Here is a 22388-nt window from a genome sequence, read left to right as displayed (position 1 = left end):
CAGCACGGCTACGTGAATGGCCCTACTGACTGTGACCTACGCCGCCCACAACCCTCCATCAATATTCCTACGTGAGTGATGTGTTGTTCTGAGGGAGGGGGTGAGCAGGTGCCCCCACCACAGCAGTCCTGAGTCTTGGAACTCATCTTCACACTGCGTCACAACAACAGACATCCACTCAGTTACAGCAGACACAGTAAAGGGACGAGACACACCCTTCAGACTGCTGTTATGTGGCCTCTTTACACAGCCTGCACCTGGGGTCTCACCTGGTGTGGTAGAGCCCAGCCTCATGGATCTGGTGCTCTCAGTGAAGAACTGATGAAGAGGATTTTAGCTGCCAGTGCTTCTTCATCAATATCTGAATGAGTGACTGATCAGTGTGGTTTCTGACACACAGCTTTAAAAATACTCACTTCCACTGAACTCGGTGGACTCCGTGTTGTGACGTGTAAATGGCTTCTTGTCATGTTATTAATATCCTTTGGTTTCCATGTGTATTTGTTCTTCCTGCAGCTCAGGTTAAAACCACAAGTTTCCAGCTGATACCACTTTGCCTCCTCTGTGAGTCGTCAGTCCTTACGCTTGTTGATCTGTGTGCAGAGTAAGTAAGACAGAGTATCTGTTTCCAGTCAGCGACAACATAAAAATGTCCCCATTTAAATGTTAACATTGAAACATGTTCATAGACTATAAAAAGAGCATCTGTTACCTGTTACCCACAAACAAGTTTGTGTCTGTGTTTGTAAAGCTGTGTGGTTACGAGCAGCAGGAGGAAGAACAGACGTGTTCAGTTCCTGCTCTCAGATCACACAGGAACTGTTCAGACACTTCGCACTGTGTGAGGATGAAGGTGAACATCTTCTGCTGCCTGTTGGTCTGCACTCTGGGCTCTAATGTCGCTGCAGGTGAGACTCTTTCACTCTATTCACATTTACATATTTATAGTTTACATATGAGACTCAGATAATAAAAGCTGTGAAGTTCAGTGTGAGACTGTGTGCTTGGATAAAGGTGTGACCGCAGCTCAAAGTGTGCGACGCGTCACAGTTTTTATCTCACTGACTGTAAATCTGTCATAAAATTATCCCTCAGTTATTTTACAGATGGACGAAGCCATTTTGTTCGGACTATAAAACGTTAGAAAAGACTGAGTGCTTCATACGACAGTTCAACCTCCAATCAGGAAATTAGTGTTTCCTGATTGGCGATCAGCAGGTGGTGGTTGTGGCTCGTTGGCCCAGTGTTTTGTGTTTGTGCACTTCTGAATCGTTGCTGTTTTCTTAGAGAGATTTATGAGATTTGTGCTTCCTAGTTTAGTCCTCTGGTGCTTTTGAGTTTGCTGATCAGGTCGTTCACTTCCCTCTGTGCTTCCTGTGGAAGTCAGTCTTGTCTCCATGGTTGTTTGCCTCTCTCTCTTCCTCACCTTCATCCATTTCCTCTCTGTGTTTCTCCTTTTTCTGCTCCGTCCGTTCTGTTTCCGTGTTTCCCCTGAACAAAAACCACACAGAGCTACTTCCTGTTTTATTTTGATAGTCCTTGTCTCATGTGCATTGTGTTCACTTTTGCTTGCCCTGTCTCGCTGTGTCTGATTGGTTCCTGCTGTCTTCCCGTGTGTTTCCTTGATCACCCCTGACAGGACAGATGCCTTCCATTAGGCCTCTGTCCTAGTGTCCTCTCTGCCTGAGGACACTCCAGGGCCAAGCACAGCAGTGGGTGAGTTAAACGACGGCGATGGCGAAGCGTGTCAGCCACCTACGACAGGGAGGGAAAGAGATGATGAGCTGCTAGACCTGATCAGAGAGGACACGAGGCAGCAAAGAGAGGCTGAGGAGAGGAGAGCAGGGAGAGGATGGACAGACTGTGTTCACCTCTAGAAAGATTAGTTCCCAAATGAAGAAATTTATTTAGTTGAATATATTTGTGACATTGTTGTGTGTTGCATCAGTTTAAAGGTTTTATGTTATTAATAAATTGATTCAAACAAACAGTAATTGTCACTGAGCTCATTTGATTTACAGGCATTTTTAACATGTATGAACACGACGCTAACTTTGAACTATATTACATGGATATTTATTTACTCAGAATGAAGTAAATAACAATAAAACCAGAATATTTGTAATACATCAACAATAATCAGGCCTGGGATCCTCCTGGTTAAACAAACTGGGACACTCAGGTTAACCCTGCAGGGTCTGGTTAAGGAAAAGGTGGAAAACAACATAAACAACTTTAGTAGAAAGTTATTATTTCATTTATTTTAAGTGAGCAAAGCATTATTCTAATTATCAAGCTTGAGTAAAATAAACTAATATGCTGTGAAAAGTCTTCAATGTGATTGATTACTCTTCATCTGTGTAACTAAGCGCAAATAATCGTTTTCAGCTTTGTGACATTTTTACAGCCCATCACACACAGATAAGTTAACATGTGTCCACAGCATCTGAAGGTTTATGGATTTCTCAGTCTGAGCTGTAATTCTGAAAAACTCTGTTTGTTTTTGCAGGTTTGACCCATGAAGGAGTTAAGGAGGGGACGCGGATCACTCTGCGCTGTCCTCACTCTGTGGAGGGTGGAGTGAGGTGGAGCAGAGAGAGTGGAGGAAGCAGAGCTGACATACTTACAGCTGATGGAGACAAAACTACAAAACACATCAATGATCCACAGAAACGATACAGTTCACAGGCTGACGGGGTTCTGATGATCCTCAGAGCTGCTCCCTCAGACTCTGGCAGATACTTCTGTAGCCATGAAGCAGCTGTGGAGCTGACAGTGATCCCATCAGGTAACATCCTGTTTTTCTATTTTCTGTTTAAAATCCATCTCTGTTACTGGTGACATGCAAACATATTTTAAACACTTTGTCAGGTTAAATCGAATGTGTCTGTGAAGCATGAACTCCCATCATGCACCTCTCTGCATAACCACAGAGCTTTGACACCAGGAGCATAAATCCTTCATCAGTCTCTGATCGAGTGCAGCTGGATTCAGTCAGACGATGTCAGACTATGAACGACTGCAGCAGAGAGCATCCTTCATCATCATCATCATCCATTTTCTTAACCGCTTCTTGTTGCTGTAACTTTAGTGCACAGCTTCCTGTTTAACAGTCTGCAGGTTGGAAAGAATCACTTTAATGATAAATGTCATGAATTCTTCACAGGAACAACAATAGTGAGTGTTGCAGAGAGGAGCAGCATCACTCTGAACTGTTCTCATGATGTTGGAGGATCAGCTGTTCCCACGTGGAGACGAGACTCTGGAGAAATAAATGAAGGAAGGATTTCTGTTTCCACGGAGGACACAACATTACGTATAAGAGAAGCTGAGCCTGCTGACTCTGGACTGTACTACTGTGATGGAGAACCAGCTGCTTATCTGAATGTGACCAAAGGACAGAGATCTGACAGAGGTGAGACACACGAACCCAAAACACATTAAACTCCACGTTCAAAGAGCTAAACCTGCGGGGTCTGCAGCCACCAGCACATCATAGTTTACAGCTCAAAGAGGAGGAAGAGCAGAGAGCAGGATGAGTTTAGTTTAGACCCTCGAGTTTGAGCAGTGCTGTCGATGACGTCACTGCGTTTGCTCCTGTATAACACGGCACTTTTAACAAATCCAGTACCCAGTCATCGTTTCCAAATCTCAAGATATTATCAAATGTTTTTGTTTCTTATTTATAGAAATTGTATTTTTTTGAAAACATGCATTTTATTTATTTATGGTACATATTTGGCTAAAATACACATGTGTAATTCTGTCAGTCTTTCTCATTTTCAGTTTATGAAATTAAATTCTCTGTTGTATTCTCAAGATAATAAAACAAGCGCAGCAACAATAACTACAACAGTTACTCATCAGCCTGCAGTGACATCTGCCCCGTCAGGTATGACTCCAACAAAGACATCATTCAGCTTCACAGGTTTAAATAATTCTCAGTCAAACTTACATCAGCTCTGCTGTTTACAGTATAAATGACGTGTGTGTTTGAGGCATGATGCTCTGTAAGACAAGCTCAGCTGTTCTGAATTACATTAAAAAAACACTGTTGAAAAAAAGGAAGACTTTGAAAACGTGTCTGATCTCAATGGGAAAAACTATTGCTGCATATCTATAATATGAGCGAGGACGTGTGTTAGCAATGGAAGGATGCCACATCGTTGGATGGACATGAACATTATAGACCTACAGAGGCTGAATTCAAAGACGCCTCGAGACACAGCAAAGCTTCCAGCTGTGGCACGTATTCAATGTGCCACAGCTGGAGAAGCTGGACTACCTGTGCAACCTGTGGAGGGTCCAGTATCACCCAGTGCTACCAGTAGAGACACTGACCTTAGCTGGATGTCAAACTGGTGAAAACACAGACAGAAAAGATGAGGAGGAAACGATGTCTGAGACTTTCAGCTGTAAAACTGCTCCTGTGTTGGAGGTCGTCTCATTGTTGCCCCTCTAAGTACAGCTGCTGCCTAGCTGTGCATCAACATCTGGCCTGATGCTACACTCTGAAGTGTTAATTAAGTTTTTGGAGCAGGGTTTATGATATTAATAAATAGTATGTAGAGTCGATCATGTTTGTTTAATAATTGTATCGGATAATTATTCTTTTGCTTTTCCAGCCAACCATCACCTGTTTGACTTGGGGATCCGAGCCCTTGTGGTCTTCGTCTGCAGCCTTGTTCTCGTCATCATTTACTTTATTTGGAGACAAAAGTCCAAAAGACGAGGTGAGTAAAGTAAAAGGAGGTGCTGTGGTTTAGCTGACTTATGTATTTGTTTAGACGCTTTGTCCTGATCAGTCTCACATCTTTATTTCATGTTCAGCTGAAGTCTGGTTTACTTTCCTGCCTTCACTCTGTCTGCTAACTGCTAACACATTAGCCACCTGGGCTAGCACGGTTCAGCTAACAGCTCTGAATCTTGTTTCCAGCATGACATCACAACAGGCAGCATGTTTCACTGTCTTTAAGGAGGAGCTGACTCTGATCTGTCTGCAGGGCCTGACAAACAGCTCCACGTCTGTGATGAGACACCAGCTGGAGCAGAACTTCATCTTATAAATGGTGAGAGTGAAGCAGCTGAGCTCATCTAAACTTTCATCCTTTCTTCTGTTACACTCACAGTCTGATTAACAGATTCCAGGAAGAAATAAACTGGTTAAATTATTCCTGCTGATAGTTAATCGTAATAATTAATTCTGTGTTCTTTCTCAGGAGCAGCGCCTGCATCAACATGCTGACAGCCCTGCAGGTAAATGTGGAGTTATTGGTTTGATGCTGCTGTTCATGAAAACAGACACTGGAGGGTTTATAAATAGTAAAAGATTAAATTGAACAAAACATAAGATCACAAGGAAAAAATGGATTTTATTTTTTTTATATATTCTTTAACACATAGAGAGTGAAGAAGAAACACCCAGTGCATCATGGGAATCCCCGGCAGCCTACGTCTATTGCAGCATAACTAAGGGAGGATTCAGGATCACCTGGTCCAGCCCTAACTATATGCTTTAGCAAAAAGGGAAGTTTGAAGCCTAATCTTGAAAGTAGAGATAGTGTCTGTCTCCTGAATCCAAACTGGAAGCTGGTTCCACAGAAGAGGGGCCTGAAAACTGAAGGCTCTGCCTCCCATTCTACTTTTAAATACTCTAGGAACAACAAGTAGGCCTGCAGAGCGAGAGCGAAGTGCTCTAATAGGGTGATATGGTACTACAAGGTCATTAAGATAAGATGGGGCCTGATTATTTAAGACCTTGTATGTGAGGAGCAGGATTTTGAATTCTGGATTTAACAGGAAGCCAAAACAGGAGAAACTTGCTCTCTTTCTCCTTGTTAATAATCTCTCTTGTTTAACAGCTGTTTCAGTTTTTGAGCAAATCAAATTCAGGACAAACAACACGAGCAGTTATTGATGAGTCTGAGTGCTGCAACCAAGAGAAAACCACTGAACTGTGAAGTCATTTATATGATCCTTACACACTCGTCTCACTTTTGCTTATGAATCACTGACAGTTTAAATCTGTGAATATCTTTGAAAATGTACCAGATGCAACAACGTCTCAGTATTTATGTTTGTGTTTTTATAAACTCCTCTAATCGACTGCAAAGTAAAGAGAGCTTCATGTGGAGCCGAGAAGGAAGAGAAACAAGGAAAGTTTGGACACACTCATCCTTTCATGTTTCTGTGTTTTTGCTACTCTGTACATTGTGGACACAAACTGAAGACATCAGATACACGAAGCAGGATATCTGGAATTATAAAGAAGATCAATCTAAACATGTTTTATATTTTAGATGCTTGAAGCCAGGTTGGTATCATGTCAGTCATCAGTGGGACTCAGTGATGACCCACCTACACCACACACCCTTTGCTGCTTCTGCTCTGTCATAAATATAGAAAATGACCTCATTTTATATCCTTTTGCACCATTTCAAAGCCCAGTGTATTCTGCCTGTGCTGACAGAGTGAAACGCTAAAGATATTTATTCTATGGAAAATCTTCATTTTTTTCTTTTGGTGTTTTATTGTTGTGTAAAATTAAAACGCTGAAGCAGCACCTGTGAGCTCGTCAGCAGCGCTCCTCCAGGTAGCAGCTGCTGTCAGCGTGACGATCCGGGGAAGACGTCGTTGGCTCTGATGAGTGTTTGCTCGTCTCTTTACTCTAATGTTGTTTCTCCTCCCTCTGTGCAGAGCTTCCCAGGATTTCCCTCCTGACTGGGATGGTCCTGACTGGGATGGTCCTGCCTGAGCGTTGATGCTGCATGTCTGCTGCTCCCTGGAGCACAGCTTCTATTTCCACATTTGTATGACGCATGTTTTTAGTGAAGTCACTGTAAATAAAGGCTGACTGTGATTCCCCTGACTGTGAGTCCACTTCAGTGTACATGACATTATGATACCAATGATAGTTGACCAGACTGATAAAGCTGCTGATATCATGGAGGAAGGTAGATATGTGATGTGTGGACGGGAAGCAAGGCTGACGCTGGAGATGGATGCTAGCTGTTCTTCCATGGTGCAGATAGAAATGGAGTAGGGGAAGCCTCGAAGGTGGAGCAGGTGAACAGTGTTGTGGAGGTCAGGAGGGGGTCAGACAGGATCATAGCGAGTGGTGATTGGAGCAGAGCTCTGACATCCAGGTGCAGGGAACAGAGGTGACGGAGGTGCTGGGTGGGCTTGGAGAGAGAAATGAAACTGTGATTGTGATGAAGGTGCACACAGGTGGGCTACATCTAACACAGGAAGGGGAAAGTGAAAGCTAGGAGACTGTAAGGTGGTGTCAGGGGAGGGTGTATACCTGCAGCATTTAATGGTAGGATGACTTTGAAGAAGAGGAGGTTGATAGCTAGGTGGTAGCTACAGCAAAGACAAAGGCTGACAGTCACCTTCATGTGACACTGAGAAAAGAGATTGTATCTGAGAGACGAGGAAGGATTATGGACCAGGAAGTTCAGAGGAGTAAGGAGGAAGTGAGGGCAGCCATGAAGAGGAGGAGGCAGCCGTCCACGTGACAAACCTGTGCAGGTATGGAGGTGTCTGAGAGAGAGGGCTGTTTAACCCGATTATTTAATGTGAGCTAGAGCGAGGAGGGATAAACTGATGAAGAACGACAGCTGTTGTTGAAGCTATGCTAAGAAGACGTGAGTTTGAATACCCAGGCCAACCATCCAAAGCAACTGCAGGAGAGACCAGCTGTGATGATGGGGAGACAGTGGCACTGACAGAGCGACAGGAGGCCGATGCTCAGATTTTTAGGGAGTCTGACGTGCTGGATTAAAAGAGTACATGAGAGAGTCGCCTCAGGTTAAGCTGTTTGGAGACAAAGTTAGAGAGGTTGGGTGGATTTTAACCCAAACTATGAGTCTGACCAAAGCAGCAGAAGATTTCGACCCCACCAGCCTCCTCATGCAGACTGTGTGTCATCCCTATCATCCCTCAGAGGCCAGTGTCACCGCTGCTGCTGCTCCGAATGATGAGGTCTGTGGTGCAGAATCACGAGACACAGGCAGCAGCTGACAAAGCAGCATCACGTTGAGCAGGAGACGACCCTTCAAAATAAAGCAGGAAGTGCAGTGGGACACAGGAGGAAATGCAGCCACACTCATCAATATGTGAAACAGTGACTGGTCTGAGTCCTTCAGCCTCACAGTTTGATTTCTGACACACACAGCTTTAAAAACACAAACCTGTTTGGTTTCCAGCACCAGGACGCTGACCTCAGTGACCTCTGTGACCTCAGTGACCTCAGTGACCTCTGTGACCTCTGTGACGTCTGTGACCTCTGTGACGTCTGTGCTGTGGTTGTTTTCTTGCTGCAGTCCTGGATAAACCCACAGGGTTGCAGCTCTCTGCTTGTGTGTCATCCGTCTGACTCTTCTAAAGTTCACAGACAGCTGTTGTGAAATCGTTGTGTTGAATTTCCTCCTGCAGCAGCTCATCACTCTGCTCTCTCACGTTTACACTTTGAGAGTGTTAAACTCAGGGTCAGGCTCGGCTGTCGGGGTCGGACCCGAACGCAGGACTCAGACGTGAGACTCAAAAGCAGCTTTACAGCATAAAATCATTTTCATTGTTGGGCTCGACTACGAGAGCGTTGATGACTCCGGGTTTACAAAAATGCCACATTAAGCTTCTTGTGGATAAGATCTGTGCTCCCTCATGTTCCTGAGGTTTTTCTTCATCTCATCACTTCTGCTTCCCCACACTGTCACGCTCTGACATCATCACTCTGATCATCCACTCAGTCTCTGCTGCTCATCCTCTGACCGTCTTTCACCCCACACTTCACTCTCTTTCTCCTTTAAGACAACTCTCTTCTTATTGGCTGTCCCTCACAGACAGTCATTTAGTGCATGGGCGGGTCATATTATTAAGTATGTAAACGCAGCTGACCTTTGTATGTACACACAGCCCTCCTTCAGCCATCAGATTAGTGTCAGTGATCCCTGCCTCACTGGCTACATGATTTAAAACAATCCAAAGTTGTTATTTGATTATTATTTGATTATTCGCTGCGTGGCGAAAACTCACTGATGTAACTGATCTGGTTTCTACAGTAAGACAGGAGATCAGACGCCCCCACCACCCCCACCCTGGAACCTTCTACCTCCGCCTACGACGACATCATCTTATATCTGCATCAGTCAATAACACAAAACTGTCAGAATGTAAATTACATCACATTCCAAACTAAAAAAGGAGCATCTGTATTCATTAACCACAAGAAGTGAGCAGCAGGAAGAAGAACAGGCGTGTTCACAGAGGCCGAGTTCCTGTTCTCAGATCACACAGGAACTGTTCAGACACTTCGCACTGTGTGAGGATGAAGGTGAACATCTTCTGCTGCCTGTTGGCCTGCACTCTGGGCTCTAATGTCGCTGCAGGTGAGACTCTTTGAGCTTCTTCTGAGACTCGGATGATGTAGAGCGTCGTTATTCTTCCTGATTTCTATCAAAGTTTAATTTTATGAAACTTGATTTAAAAAATCAAAACATTGAGAAAGTCTCCAGTTATTTACATGAGGATAAACGTGTGATGTTACTGTGTGTCCACAGCATCTGAAGGTTTATGTGATTCTGAAAACTGTTTGTTTTTGCAGGTTTGACCCATGAAGGAGTTAAGGAGGGGACGCAGGTCACTCTGCCCTGTCCTCACTCTGTGGAGGGTGGAGTGAGGTGGAGCAGAGAGAGTGGAGGAAGCAGAGCTGACATACTTACAGCTGATGGAGACGGAGACAAAAAACACATCAATGATCCACAGAAACGATACAGTTCACAGGCTGACGGGGTTCTGATCGTCCTCAGAGCTGCTCCCTCAGACTCTGGCAGATACTTCTGTAACCATGAAGCAGCTGTGGAGCTGACAGTGATCCCATCAGGTAACATCAAACATTTTAACAGTTGACCTGTTTAAAAATCACGCGTCTTCCATAAAAAAACAATAACTGACTCAAACGAATTCAGTGAGAATGAAAAGCTGCATTTCAGACGTGTTTTTAACTTTAGTTGCAGCTTTGTTTTGTCACATGTGCTTCCTGTTACTGTCGATGAGTTTCTATAAAGTAATAACTGTAATGTTCTTCATGTGTAACCTCACATGCTGCAGTAACCAGTGAGCAGCTACATAATAATAAAAGTCTTATCTCTGCTCTCTGTAAACTCAAACCAGTGTTTATGAACTTCAGCTGATACGATCACACTGAAGCATTTTTGGGTTTTTGTGCAGTGACCGACTTTATGTTGACGATGTCATTCTGTCTTTGCTTTGACATCAAAAACCTAAAACGCCAGCAGAGATAACCGGTATCATCAGAGCGCAGACTTCCTGTTTGAAGTGGCGGCTCGGGCCAGCTTCACACAGCCTGTAGTAGCTGTGTGCTGCCACCAGAGGGCAGTGCGCAGATATACTGTGTGGACTCGTGTCTGTCTGTGCTGTTGTTGCTGCCTGAGCTCCAGTTTGATGGAAACAGATAAATAGAAATGGATGAAGTGAAACAGTGAAAACAATGAACGCTGTCGGCTGCAGCCCTCTCTGTGCTCCCTGTCCTCCTCTTTCCTGTTGACGTCCACCTTTAAACCAATCAGCACGTTGGAAAGAATCACTTTAATGATAAATGTCATGAATTCTTCACAGGAACAACAATAGTGAGTGTTGCAGAGAGGAGCAGCATCACTCTGAACTGTTCTCATGATGTTGGAGGATCAGCTGTTCCCACGTGGAGACGAGACTCTGGAGAAATAAATGAAGGAAGGATTTCTGTTTCCACGGAGGACACAACATTACGTATAAGAGAAGCTGAGCCTGCTGACTCTGGACTGTACTACTGTGATGGAGAACCAGCTGCTTATCTGAATGTGACCAAAGGACAGAGATCTGACAGAGGTGAGACACATGAACCCAAAAGTAACACAGAAATGTTTTTGTAGAGTTTCCTCTGTTTTCTGCCGCTCTCTGCAACAGTCGCCGACCACCGGCTATCCCGCCGTGTCGCTGCTGCAGTCTCTCATGCTCTACCTCTAGCCCCCTTCATCTGCCCCGCCAGGTCCTCTTATTGACCTACGGTGGCCAAGGGCGAACCCTGATTGGTCACAGTCTTAACTGGCATGCCAGCTAAGACTTCCGGGAACACGTCAACAATATACACAATAAAAGCATGCAATGAAACTGTACGAATAAAACACTGGACATTATTAAAGATTAAAAACGATGAAACACAGCAACTCATGCACAAATGCTTAAAAACACAAAGTTAAAACATGTCAGCTTCACCGCGTGACATTAATCAGCATCAGTCAGACAGCATCCAATCATTGTTCACAAATCACAAGATGTTATGTGAAATTCTTCAGTTCAGTTTTTTACTTTGTTTGTATGTGGAGTTTGTTTTTAACCAACTCGTATATTTAAAGTTCAATCGTTGATTTTTAAGCTGTTATTTTTTATGTATCTATATTTTCTTTTTTCTGTACTTAAGATAATAAGACAACAAAAACAAAAACACCACCTACTGCTACAACTCATACAGCATCAGTAACACCTGCATCACCCCCCGATGCTCCATCAGGTATGATTGCATCAAAGAATCTAACGAGTGCAGTTGAACAGATTTAAATGTAAACATGTTCATCTCTTCTGGCCTGTAGCATAAATGACCTTTAGAGTGAGGTCCGTGTTCATCACTCTGACCTTGTCCAGCTTTTCCAGTGCAGAGTTTCCTGATAGGAACTGGTCTTCTTCTTCTCTCCATCCTCATCCTCATCACTGCCTGCTTCATGTGGAGATGCAGGTCCAGCAGACGAGGTGAGTAAAGAGAAACATGACCAGAATCTGTGGTTTACATGACTTATTCATTGGTTTAGACATGTTAGTCGCATCATTCTCACATATCTGCTGTGGTCCAGTTTAGCTTCCTTCACTCGGTTCTTTTGAAACATCTGTTAGTACGATGGTGGCTGTGAGCTGCGGTCTGTCTGTCAGCTCAAATGTCATGCTAACACATCACGCTAACACGTCATGCTAACACATCATGCTAACACATCATATTAACACGTCATGCTAACACGTCATGCTAACACATCACGCTAACACGTCATGCTAACACATCATGCTAACACATCATAATACACGTCATGCTAACACATCATGCTAACACATCATAATAACACGTCATGCTAACACATCATGCTAACACATCATATTAACACGTCATGCTAACACATCATAATACACGTCATGCTAACACATCATGCTAACACATCATAATAACACGTCATGCTAACACATCGTGCTAACACATCATATTAACACGTCATGCTAACACATCATAATGCACGTCATGCTAACACATCATGCTAACACATCATAATACACGTCATGCTAACACATCATGCTAACACATCATAATAACACGTCATGCTAACACATCATGCTAACACATCATGCTAACACATCATAATAACACGTCATGCTAACACATCATGCTAACACATTAGCCACCTGAGCTAATGCAGTTCAGTTAGCTGTGTTTTACTACTGCGTGTTCACCTCTGTGCACAGATTCCATTCGGTGAGTGAAGATGTGAATAAAGTAATAAAATAAAATAAATTAGCGTATGCTGTTAGCAGCTTAGCTAACAATAAAGCTAACACAAGTTCAAAGGTTACAGTTTCTTTTCTACAAATGAATCTTTAATCTTTCATTTTAAATGAGTACACAGCACTTATATAATATTACTGTTAACTCCAAACCTAAAATGATTTTATTCTGCCTCACTGTTGATTTTACATCCTGTGGACTTTATTCTGGTGCAAACAGACACCTTCGAGGTGAGAGCAGGTTGGTCACTGTAAGTATGTGAGGTGAAAGGTCAGCGGTCAGTATTTCCTAAACTCAGTTTAACAGCAAAAGCTTCCTAAGCAGCCACAGTCCAGTTTAGCTTCACTTTCATTATCACAGCTGGACGTCATCACAGGCAGCGTGTTTTAAACTTTAAAGCAGGAGCTGACTCTGATCTGTCTGCAGGGACTGACAAACAGCTCCACGTCTATGATGAGATACCAGCTGGAGCAGAACTTCATCTTATAAATGGTGAGAGTGAAGCAGCTGTGACTGAGGCTCATCATCGGAGCTGCTTGTAGTTTGATAGTCTGAATGAATCCAGTGTTTGTTCTCAGGAGCTCGCCTACGACCTGCACACTGCCTGATGGAGCAGCCACTTAAATTATTTCCCCTCCTGTTGTTTCCATCATTAGATGTTATGTAGATAATATTTTAAACTGAAAACTGCACTGAAATCTTGTAGCTGTGTTTCATATTATTATTTTTACTCTATCGTCGTCTTCTAGTTCATTCTGTAATTAAGCCGATTGAAGTTTGGATGTTTGAGTTGGCTGTAGCTCAGGCGGCAGAGCAGGTCCTCTGCTGATTGGGAGGTCGGTGGTTTGATCCCCAAAGTGCTGTATACGAATCGGTCCATTTGGATAACTTTCAAATTCTGAACCTCATCAACAGTAAAGCAGGAGAGTGATGTCTGCCAAACTCTTACTGAGACTTGTTGTTGACAGGAGGATCAAACCACAGTGATGCCACATACGACACCATCGCTGAGCTGCCACAGACTGGAAACGACACCAGTAACACCTGTGCTGCACTGAGCCTTCACAGTCACATGATTTAAGCAAACCTTCTGCTGACACTTCATCTCCTTCCACCTTCATGCTGCATCTAATCAAAATATTTCATTTACAGATTTTCCACATTCCTTGACTGCTTCCACTTTCCATGCTGGAAATAATAAAGGTAACTTTAATTCTTGCTTCTGATTTGGACGGGTACTAAAAGAGCCACACGTGAGTTATTTTTGGATAACCCAAAATTATTTTGTGTGATCAAACTTTTGGATCTGGTGTCTTCTAAAGCTGAAAATGTTGATTTGTTGTGTGTAACAGCTTAAAACTGGACTGTTACTTGGATCTGATGAAGACTATTTGATAAACATTTTAACAGGAGGATCAGACCACAGTGATGCCACATACGACACCATCGCTGAGCTGCCACGGACTGGAAACACGACCGGTAACACCTGAGCTGCCACTCAGCACCTCATTTTACACAAACTCATGGTGAACACGCCAAACCTGCACAGCTGTGTTTGTTACACACAACCCACTCAGACTGATGATGTTTATGATCCACAGGTTCTTCACAGCCCGTCAACAACACGTATGTCTTACTGAAGAAACCCAAGAAGCAGGCCGGACCGGTGTAGCTTCACCTGAATGTCCTGCTGTCAGGAACAGTCTGCACAGCACAGATGTTCATGGGAACATGTAACATGCATATGTCGAGATTATTCTGAATTATTGTGAAACTGCAGCTGATGAAATCGACCCAGGAGGCTTTTGTTAGTGTGTCTGTCTTTAAACACTTACGCTAAAAAGCTTAAATAAATTCTGACCCAACTGTGCTGAGGTGCAGAGCTCATGGTCACACCCACCCACTCATCCAGCGCAGGGTGGCTGCGGTGGGGGGTGGAGCCTGAAATCTGTCCTCCGTCCATCGACGTGTTCGAGGTTCATGATTCATCGGTGGAAAATTGACAAAAAGCTAAAAGCTTTGATTCTTACAGTGTGCTGTAGTGTGTGTGTTTGACCTCTGACCTTTCCTCCAGTCAGTAGATTGATCTGAAGGTCAAAGTGATAAAAATCCTTTACAGACATGATTATAAAGACAAAAGCTTGTAAGATAACTATTGTTGGCCTGAGAAAGTTTCTGAGTGCAGTTGATTCACTTCATGAACACATGAATAAAAGCTTTGATTTAAAGCGTTTTGGTATTAATGACGAAACATGTCACACGTCTGCTGCAGTCACATTTAAAACACTGATAATATTCACATTTAGATCAAGTAAACTTGGAAAACAGTAGATTTGTGTTGACTTTGTGTTTGTGTGCAGACGTGTCCGCTGAGCTTCACAGCTTCAGCTGTTGAAAGCACAGACGGCCCATCAGCTGCTCAGCTTCCTTCCTGTGTCACCGTCATCGGTCTGTTAATAACACATGAATGAACCTGGACAAACACACAAGCTATGTTACTCTGATTCAGGGCTTCTGCTGCTCTCGTCTTTTCCAGCTCCCTTACTTGTTTCTTAGTCTTTAGGTTTAGTTAATGTTCCTCGCCTGTGTTCCATGTTACATCCTCCACGCCGTGGAGGTGACAGCGTGGAGGTTTGTAGCTGTAAGATTCAGAATTGCGACCTCAGGACTTCATCTGTTTATAATCATCCAAGCAGACAGTGAGCGCAGCAGACACGTGTCACGTGTACGTGTTTCTGACATTTATCAGCACTGAGCGACGAGCACGCTGAGCTGATGAGAAACATGCTGTGAGCCCACAGAGTGTGCTCATGTGAGCTGATGACTGCAGTCAGGATGAAGCTGGACGTGTGCTGCTGCCTGTTAGCAGCCGCTGCTCTGGGCTCTAACGTCGCTGCAGGTAAGGAGACTCGTAACTTTAAGAGACGTTCAGCTCAGCGACTCTGGACTGTACTCCTGTGCTGGCGGAGCAGCGGTTAATCTGGATGTGACCAAAGACCCGACTGACACGTCGCAGAAAGGTGCTGTGGCCGCTTTACAGAGCAAACATGATTGGCTGAGGCTTTAATGTCTCTAACAACGACACCTTATTTGAAAAAGTTGCCAAAATATGAATCTAGTTTCATTGTTTTGTCTCCTTTTTTGAAACCAGCAGATGTAAATGAAAGCATGTTTATTCTTTAACCCTTTAAGACCGACCACAGAACCAAGTCCGTCAGAGCTTATATTATATTTTTACATGCTGTGGAGCCATTTCAAGTTGCTATACATCAATACAACCATTATAGCCCAGATTTTAATAATATGTCTGCATTAAGTGCATAGTAATTACATAAATTGCAAAAAAAATTGAAAATCGTTTTTGTTTTTTTAACATATATTTCTAGTGAGAGAAATTTAAGAGGCTTATCCCTCAAAACTGTAAATACAAAAACGTTGCACAAACTAGTTTCCCACCACAGGAAATTTATTTTAAGTGTCTTCATAGTTTTATTTTTGAAATACACCAATTTTTATATACTGCAGGAAAAACGAAAATACATATTATAGTGCAAATTTGCAAAAAAGCAGCATCTGCATCAAAATAAACTATTTCCAGCAGTGCAATATGAGTCCTCAGCATCCCAGAAACCACACAGAAAGTCACAAAGTCAAACATAACTTTTAAAAACACCAGTATAGGCTCATGAGGCCACGATGGTAAAAAACTACATTTCCGCAAAATGACGTCACTTCCGATTTCGGGCAGGTCATGGCGGACGTAGGAAGTGTTACAAACAGCTGATCGGATCGGCAAAGCGTGTTTCTGGAATATTATGTTTTTGTTGCTGCAAGTGCTTTGATGCAGTTTTTGCAAAGCTATATGTGGAAGGAAACTGTGACCGAGGACAAGCTGATGGCATAAGATGTAAGTACAACTCCTCCGGTTTCATATGCAAAAGAATCATATTGCTAGCTTATGTGGTTGCAGAGCTACCGGGATTTTAAAATAGTTACACAAAACAGAGCGTGCTGCTCCGACCGGCTCTAAAGGTATCAGGTACATCAGAAACAAGCTGAGCTGTGGCTGAGTCTGAGCAGAGCTCCTGGTTCTTTGGTGCTTTCAGGTGCGTCACGTTGATCTGAGCTGCGTTACTGTGTCTTCTTCCAGGGGCTCATTCTGAGCAGCAGCTGGTTCTGGGTGCTGTCGTCCCCCTCGTCTTCATCACGTGGAGATGTAGAAATAAAAGAAAAGGTGAACGAAGGAGACGAATTAGAAAACAGTTCAGTTTGTCACAGAAACCCTGCTGATCCTTCATCGCTGATCGTTGATCAGTGAAAGTGTTTGTGCTGAGAGACGCTGAAGACTGAAGCTTCACGTCTCTGTGTGATGAGACACACTTTAAACTGCTGCAGGTCTGAGTGCAGCGAGCTCAGGAAACCAGTTTAAGATGATGGGAGTTTTGAGGCAGGTGTCCTCACAGGGGACAAGTGACCTCAGTGTCATTTTTTCTGTCATCTTACGTTAAAGGAAGGAAATTACCCAGAAAACGTTACAGTGTGAACCTCTGTGAAGTTATTTATCTCCATGTGTGTCACACAGAGCCTAAAGTTGAGTCAATGAAATTCAGGCTTTTCCAGCATCCAAGAAAAAGACAAAACTGTTGAGTGAACAAAAGCCTGTTTTTCCCTAAAGGTGGATCTCATCAGGACTCGCTCATCGATCATCCTCCGGCTCTGGGAAACACACCTGGTAAAGCCTCAGAGATATTTGAGGATATAATGAAATATTCACGTGTCTGCTGCAGCGCCTCGAGCCAACACGTGTGTTCACTGTGTGATCAAGCTGCACCGACAGCGAGCCTGAGGGGATGTTTCCCTGCATTAGTCCGAGTCTGTGATGTTTTAAAGTGATTCCACTCTGCAGGTGATGATAACGTCACAGAGCCACAGGTGTTTTCTAACCTTCATCATGTGACTTTTCTCTAATTGCAGGAAATCCTCAGGATCAAACCTTCCACGCCTCCTGATGCGAGCATGATGTCATCATGTTTACCTTTTGTTTGACTTTCACACAAACATTCAGAGGAACAAAGGTTAAAATCTCAGCTAGTCCTTCATCCGAGAGCTTCCAGCTGCTCATCAGATCCATGCGACACAGCAGACCTGCAGCGGGAGCACGCCTCTTTATTTTCCAGGCCGCTGACGCTCCCTGAGTCACTGAGGACGAGGAAGGAGAGGAAGAGCGGTGCAGGGACAGACAGGCTCGAGGCGCGTCGGCAGCTCTGCAGCTCCACGTTTGTTCCTGAACATGTTCTCCTGTCACGTTTGGTTCCTGCTCTCAGGTCTGATCGGCTGCACGGGAAACTCCACAGGTACGAAAACCTCCCGTTCTTCTGTCCTCGTCACACTTTCAGGGAACCGCGAGGAAACAATAATACAGTTGTTCTTATTTATAGGTTGCCTTTGTTGGGTTAAAGTTGGACGGTGCACGCCTCAGTTTACTTTTGTACAGTTGTTGTTTCCATTTTTGCAAACTTGATGTAATCAAACATGTTCTAGAAAAACATCTTTTTGTGTCAAATTCCCATAAAAACATTTTGATGGACTGAAATGACTCACATGCTGTTATGAAAGAGTCCATCGGAAGATGATTATTTCTTTATTGGTGCAAAATAAGTTAAAGATGAAAACGTCATAAATCCACAGTTCTTTATGCATGTTTACAGTCAGTGCGTGTAGATTTCCTCTGACACACGACATCGTTCACCGCCCTGCTCGACAAAACGCTGTCCAGCAAACATTTTGCAACGTTGTAAATTTAGACGCAGACGTTTCCATGAGATAAAAGAGGAAACACACTGAAGCCGGAGCATCAGCAGGGTGTGAGTGTCACACAGCTTCATCACATCATCTAAATATAGGAGACGGATCACTAAAGGAGAACCTGCACGAGACTGTATATAAAAGATGACCACAGCAACAGTTGAGCCTTTGCCCTGTTTTTACGTTTGACGTTTAAAGTGTCGTGGACGTCGTCATCTTCACGTCTTTCAGGCAGAAGTTACCAAAGCAAACGGCCTCTATGAGAAAGTCTTTTATTAACCTCACAGTAAACCATGTTAAGCCTTAATGCAGCTTAACCAGGTGAGCTCACCTGTGTGCTGCATTGGTTCAGCCACGTTAGAGCTGCAGCTGTATTTAAAGCACATTTGTACTGCTTGAGTTCGACAGTTTCAGATGTGTGACCCCGTCCTCTGCCCCAGCAGCGATCTGGTTTTCGGTCCCTGAGAATCACCACGTCTGTCTGCCGTGCGGCAGCTCTGGCAGCTCAGACGTGATCTGGACTCGGCAGGATCAGGAGGTCCTGGTGACCCGACGGGGCGGCTACAAGACCAACAAGGACTGCCGGCGCTACCGCCTCATGGTTAATGGCGACCTCTGCGTCCCGCATCTGAAGGAGTCGGATCATGGAAGATACCGCTGTAACCAGCAGCTGGTGGCTGAGCTGCAGGTGCTGACAGGTATGCTGGGGGTGGAGCCACCAGGGTGGGTGGGTTGGGGGTGGGAAACAAATAATAAATGCAGGGAAAGACGAGGAACAGGGAAAAGCTTTACGACAGCCTGGCCGCCCTGACTCTGCCACACGCTGTAATCTCCTGGTCATTAATAATCGAACTGAGTTTCCTCTCATGTGATCCTGATCAGGTTCAAATCAGTTTGATGTTTGAAGCCTCGCAGCGACAAAATAATAAATCACCTCAAAACCGTCCAATCAAACGTAACGAGCCTGTTTTCAAATGTAAGGAGCAGAAAGTACGAATATTTGTTTCAACATGTAGCGAATAAAAGTTAAAAGTATAAAAGAAAAAACTACTCGAGTCAAACACAGGAACCTGAAAACTCTACTAGTACAGTAGCAAAGTATTTGTACTTGTTCCCGCTGGAGTAGCAGCCGGCTGGGAGCCAATGACAGAGACAAGTTACACAATACAAATCGCTCCGTCTGCACACAGCAGGCAGATGCATGTGTGGCAAACACTCCTGTGAACTGAGCGCTCACTTCTTCATCAGCTCTGCAGTGCAGAAATGTCTGCTTATCGCTGACGCAGCTTCTCCAAAGTAAGGAACTGAGTATGAAACCTAACGTCTGCACTCACACAGTCACCAGCTCTTCAGGCTGAAGAATCGATGACAGCACGAAGTGCCGTCACACTGATGCAGGCACATTAAAACCACACAGAGGCTCAAAGGAAGCCAGCGGTTTGAAGAAGGACGTGTCGAAATGATCAGTTTTCTATGTAAAAGAGAAGTGGATGGCACGGAGGCACAGAGTGGGAGTGATGTGAAAAGAAACATTTCCACTGTTTAAATTTGTCTCACACACGCCTCCAGAAAGATGACTGGATATTAAAGTGGAAACGATAAAAACAGGAAACGTGTGGCCTAAATATGAAACTGAGCGAGCAGAAACAGCCGGCTTATCTCTGCAGAGCAGCTCGTCATTATCACACCATCTTTTAATAGGTCACTGAGTCTGTTTGCGTGTGATTGCATGCTACAATCGGTGACTGACCACGAGCTTTAGCAACTCTGCGGTGAAGCATTCACACGCCATGGCGTGTGTGAGGAGCTGCGCTGCTCATCCTCAGGTCTGTGAGCTCAACACCTCCAGCATGAGCACAGCTGCAGGGAGGGGGACGAGTCCGCTTTAGTTTGCAGAGGCTGCAACCAGCAGACGCCACAGCAGCGTCCTCTCCAACAAAAGCCTGCACCTCACGCAGAGGGCACCACAGCGACGCACAAGCACCACGACAACGTCACTGCAGAATAAAGTCGACACAGGAAGCACAGATCCAGCAAGAAGCCGTGAACAATATAATCATGGATTGCATTTATATATATAGCGCTTTACTATTCATTCACACACTGGTGGAGGCAGCTACGGTTGTAGCCACAGCTGCCCTGGCAGACTGACAGAAGCCAACACCAGTAGGCGGTAGGTAAAGTGTCTTGCCCAAGGACACAACGACCAGGTTGTGATCCCGGGGATCGAACCGGCAACCTACAGATGCGCTGCCCAACCCCCTGTCCCTACGGCCGCCTGTCAATATCACAGCCACTCAAGTACAGAAGGTCAGCAGTGACAGCGCGAATGTCTCTGCGTCTTCTCCTCAGGTCGGGACTACACGGTGTCCGCGGGCCGGACGCTGCTGCTCCCCTGCAGCGGCTCCTCCAAACCCAAACAGAGGTGGTTCCAGCAGAGGGAGGGCGAGAGGCGGGAGGCCGTCCTCACCAAGTACAGAAACGGTACGGTGAAACCAGAAAGGGGCGGCGGCCGGCTGAGCTTCACCAACGACGCCCTGCAGATCCAGGACCTGCAGCCAGAGGACGCTGGAGAGTACGTCTGCAACGGGCTGCTGCAGGCCAGAGTCACGGTCCTCGCAGGTGGGTCGGTCCAGCCTGGACTCACCTGCTGCTTTCACGTTGTCTGTAGTTTACACGTGTTCATGTTTTGTGTATTTACAGGTTGTTTCATGAGCTTTGTATTCATGTTTGTGTGAACCAGGATTTAAACATAGAAACTGTTTGCATTCCCAGCACACGCAGAGACGAGCAGCCAGCCTCCGTCCACCAGCACACCTCCATCACCTGCAGTGGTGACAGCCGGTAACACCACACACATCATCATACATCCACACTCAAACACGTAACAGCTGTGAAACAGCGCTGCTGTCTGCAATCATACCGTACATGGATTTACCAAACCTGCCCGTGTGCTGCGCTACAAGTGGATCTACGTCATACTTCCTTAAATCTGTCTGTGCCTGCAAATGTTGTCTTTATTTAGTTGTGTGAAATATAATTGACCACAATCTTAATCCTCAAATGAGATGTCTTTGTTTATTGGATGCAAACTTTCACATGACCTTTGACATTTAAACGTTGTGAGTGTGCGACCAGTGTGGGTGTGTGCGTCCTCTCGCTCTGTTTATTAGAAGTGGGAGAAATAAAGAAGAAGAGCAACATGAGACCTGAGAACGGTCAGTCCGGTTAGGAATCGCGTTTGTAGTTTTCTGCCAGATGTGTCGCGTGTTCATGAACCAGATGTTGTGTGCGCTCTCAGTTCTGCTGCTGGTTGCTGTCGTCAGCGTGGGGTTGATGATCATCTTCTTAGCTGCTGTCTGTGTGTTGCTGACCAGCATGAAGTGCAGGAGGAGGAAACGCAGAGCTGCAGGTGAACGTTTGGATTTAAGTTCCTGGGTTTGTCAGGGTGCGTGCAGACGGATGCTGCTAGAAGCAACCCTGCCTGAGACTATGACACGCTGCGCCACCTTCTGGCACAGACTGGGATTACACAGAGTGCGAGTGAATTCAGTGAAAGAGTAAATGATTTGAAATGTGATTTAAAAAAAGAAGAAACTATGATTTTGGGGGACATGAGAAAGTTTTTATCATCAAAGGTTTTTTAATGAATTCATTTATTTATGTAGAATATTTGATTAAAAATATTTATATTTGACATCTTCAGATTATTCACCTTCACTGCTTCAGTTTTTCATACTGAACTTTTTTCATGCATCATTATCAGTATTTAATTGTTATTTATTATTCAGTGATGTTTATATTTCAGGCAGTCTGAAGCGTGTTGGCTGATTCATTTATGTTTAAAAGGATTTTATTGACGAGAGAGCTGACCGATTCTTTTTTGCAGCTTCAGATAAACAAAACTTTGTGTTTAAAACATGAATCCGCACATGCAAAAATATGGATGTTGCTATGGTAACAGAATCCAGTATTAGAGTCA

At 44.3% G+C, this 22388-nt stretch overlaps 3 protein-coding genes across 4 annotated transcripts in view; all 3 read left to right on the top strand.

Annotated features, from left to right (window-relative positions):
• The first annotated feature begins 847 nt into the window (after positions 1–847).
• On the top strand, positions 848–5245 carry LOC146609092 (uncharacterized). Its single transcript, XM_085345855.1, has 6 exons — positions 848–908; positions 2510–2788; positions 3821–3892; positions 4626–4733; positions 5004–5069; positions 5220–5245. The coding sequence occupies exons 1-6, from the start codon at positions 848–850 to the stop codon at positions 5243–5245; spliced, it is 612 nt and encodes a 203-aa protein (XP_085201981.1).
• A 4083-nt stretch (positions 5246–9328) lies between these two features.
• LOC146609091 (uncharacterized) lies at positions 9329–14338 on the top strand. Of its 2 annotated transcripts, none has more exons than XM_085345851.1 (10): positions 9329–9389; positions 9605–9883; positions 10639–10887; positions 11480–11569; positions 11701–11805; positions 13028–13093; positions 13570–13647; positions 13754–13804; positions 14012–14080; positions 14151–14338. In XM_085345851.1, exons 1-10 carry the CDS (start codon positions 9329–9331, stop codon positions 14336–14338), a joined length of 1236 nt encoding a protein of 411 aa, XP_085201977.1. The 2 variants fall into 2 exon arrangements, with proteins under 2 accessions (XP_085201977.1, XP_085201978.1); XM_085345852.1 differs by having other exon boundaries at positions 14203–14273.
• A 3553-nt stretch (positions 14339–17891) lies between these two features.
• Positions 17892–22388, top strand: part of LOC146609090 (uncharacterized) — a 4846-nt gene continuing 349 nt past the window's right edge. The window contains exons 1-6 of the mRNA XM_085347001.1: positions 17892–17955; positions 18847–19104; positions 20759–21028; positions 21182–21250; positions 21580–21624; positions 21708–21818. Of these exons, the coding sequence (XP_085203127.1) occupies positions 17892–17955; positions 18847–19104; positions 20759–21028; positions 21182–21250; positions 21580–21624; positions 21708–21818 (817 nt within the window). The remainder of the gene's footprint in view (positions 17956–18846; positions 19105–20758; positions 21029–21181; positions 21251–21579; positions 21625–21707; positions 21819–22388) is intronic.

This window comes from Diplotaxodon limnothrissa, linkage group LG22, assembly GCF_057381915.1.
Source record: "Diplotaxodon limnothrissa isolate DT_005_m linkage group LG22, D_limnothrissa_male_GT1.1, whole genome shotgun sequence".
Taxonomy (NCBI): Eukaryota; Metazoa; Chordata; class Actinopteri; order Cichliformes; family Cichlidae; genus Diplotaxodon; species Diplotaxodon limnothrissa.
Note: the sequence above shows the minus strand (reverse complement) of the source record. Positions and strands in the feature narration are given on the sequence as shown.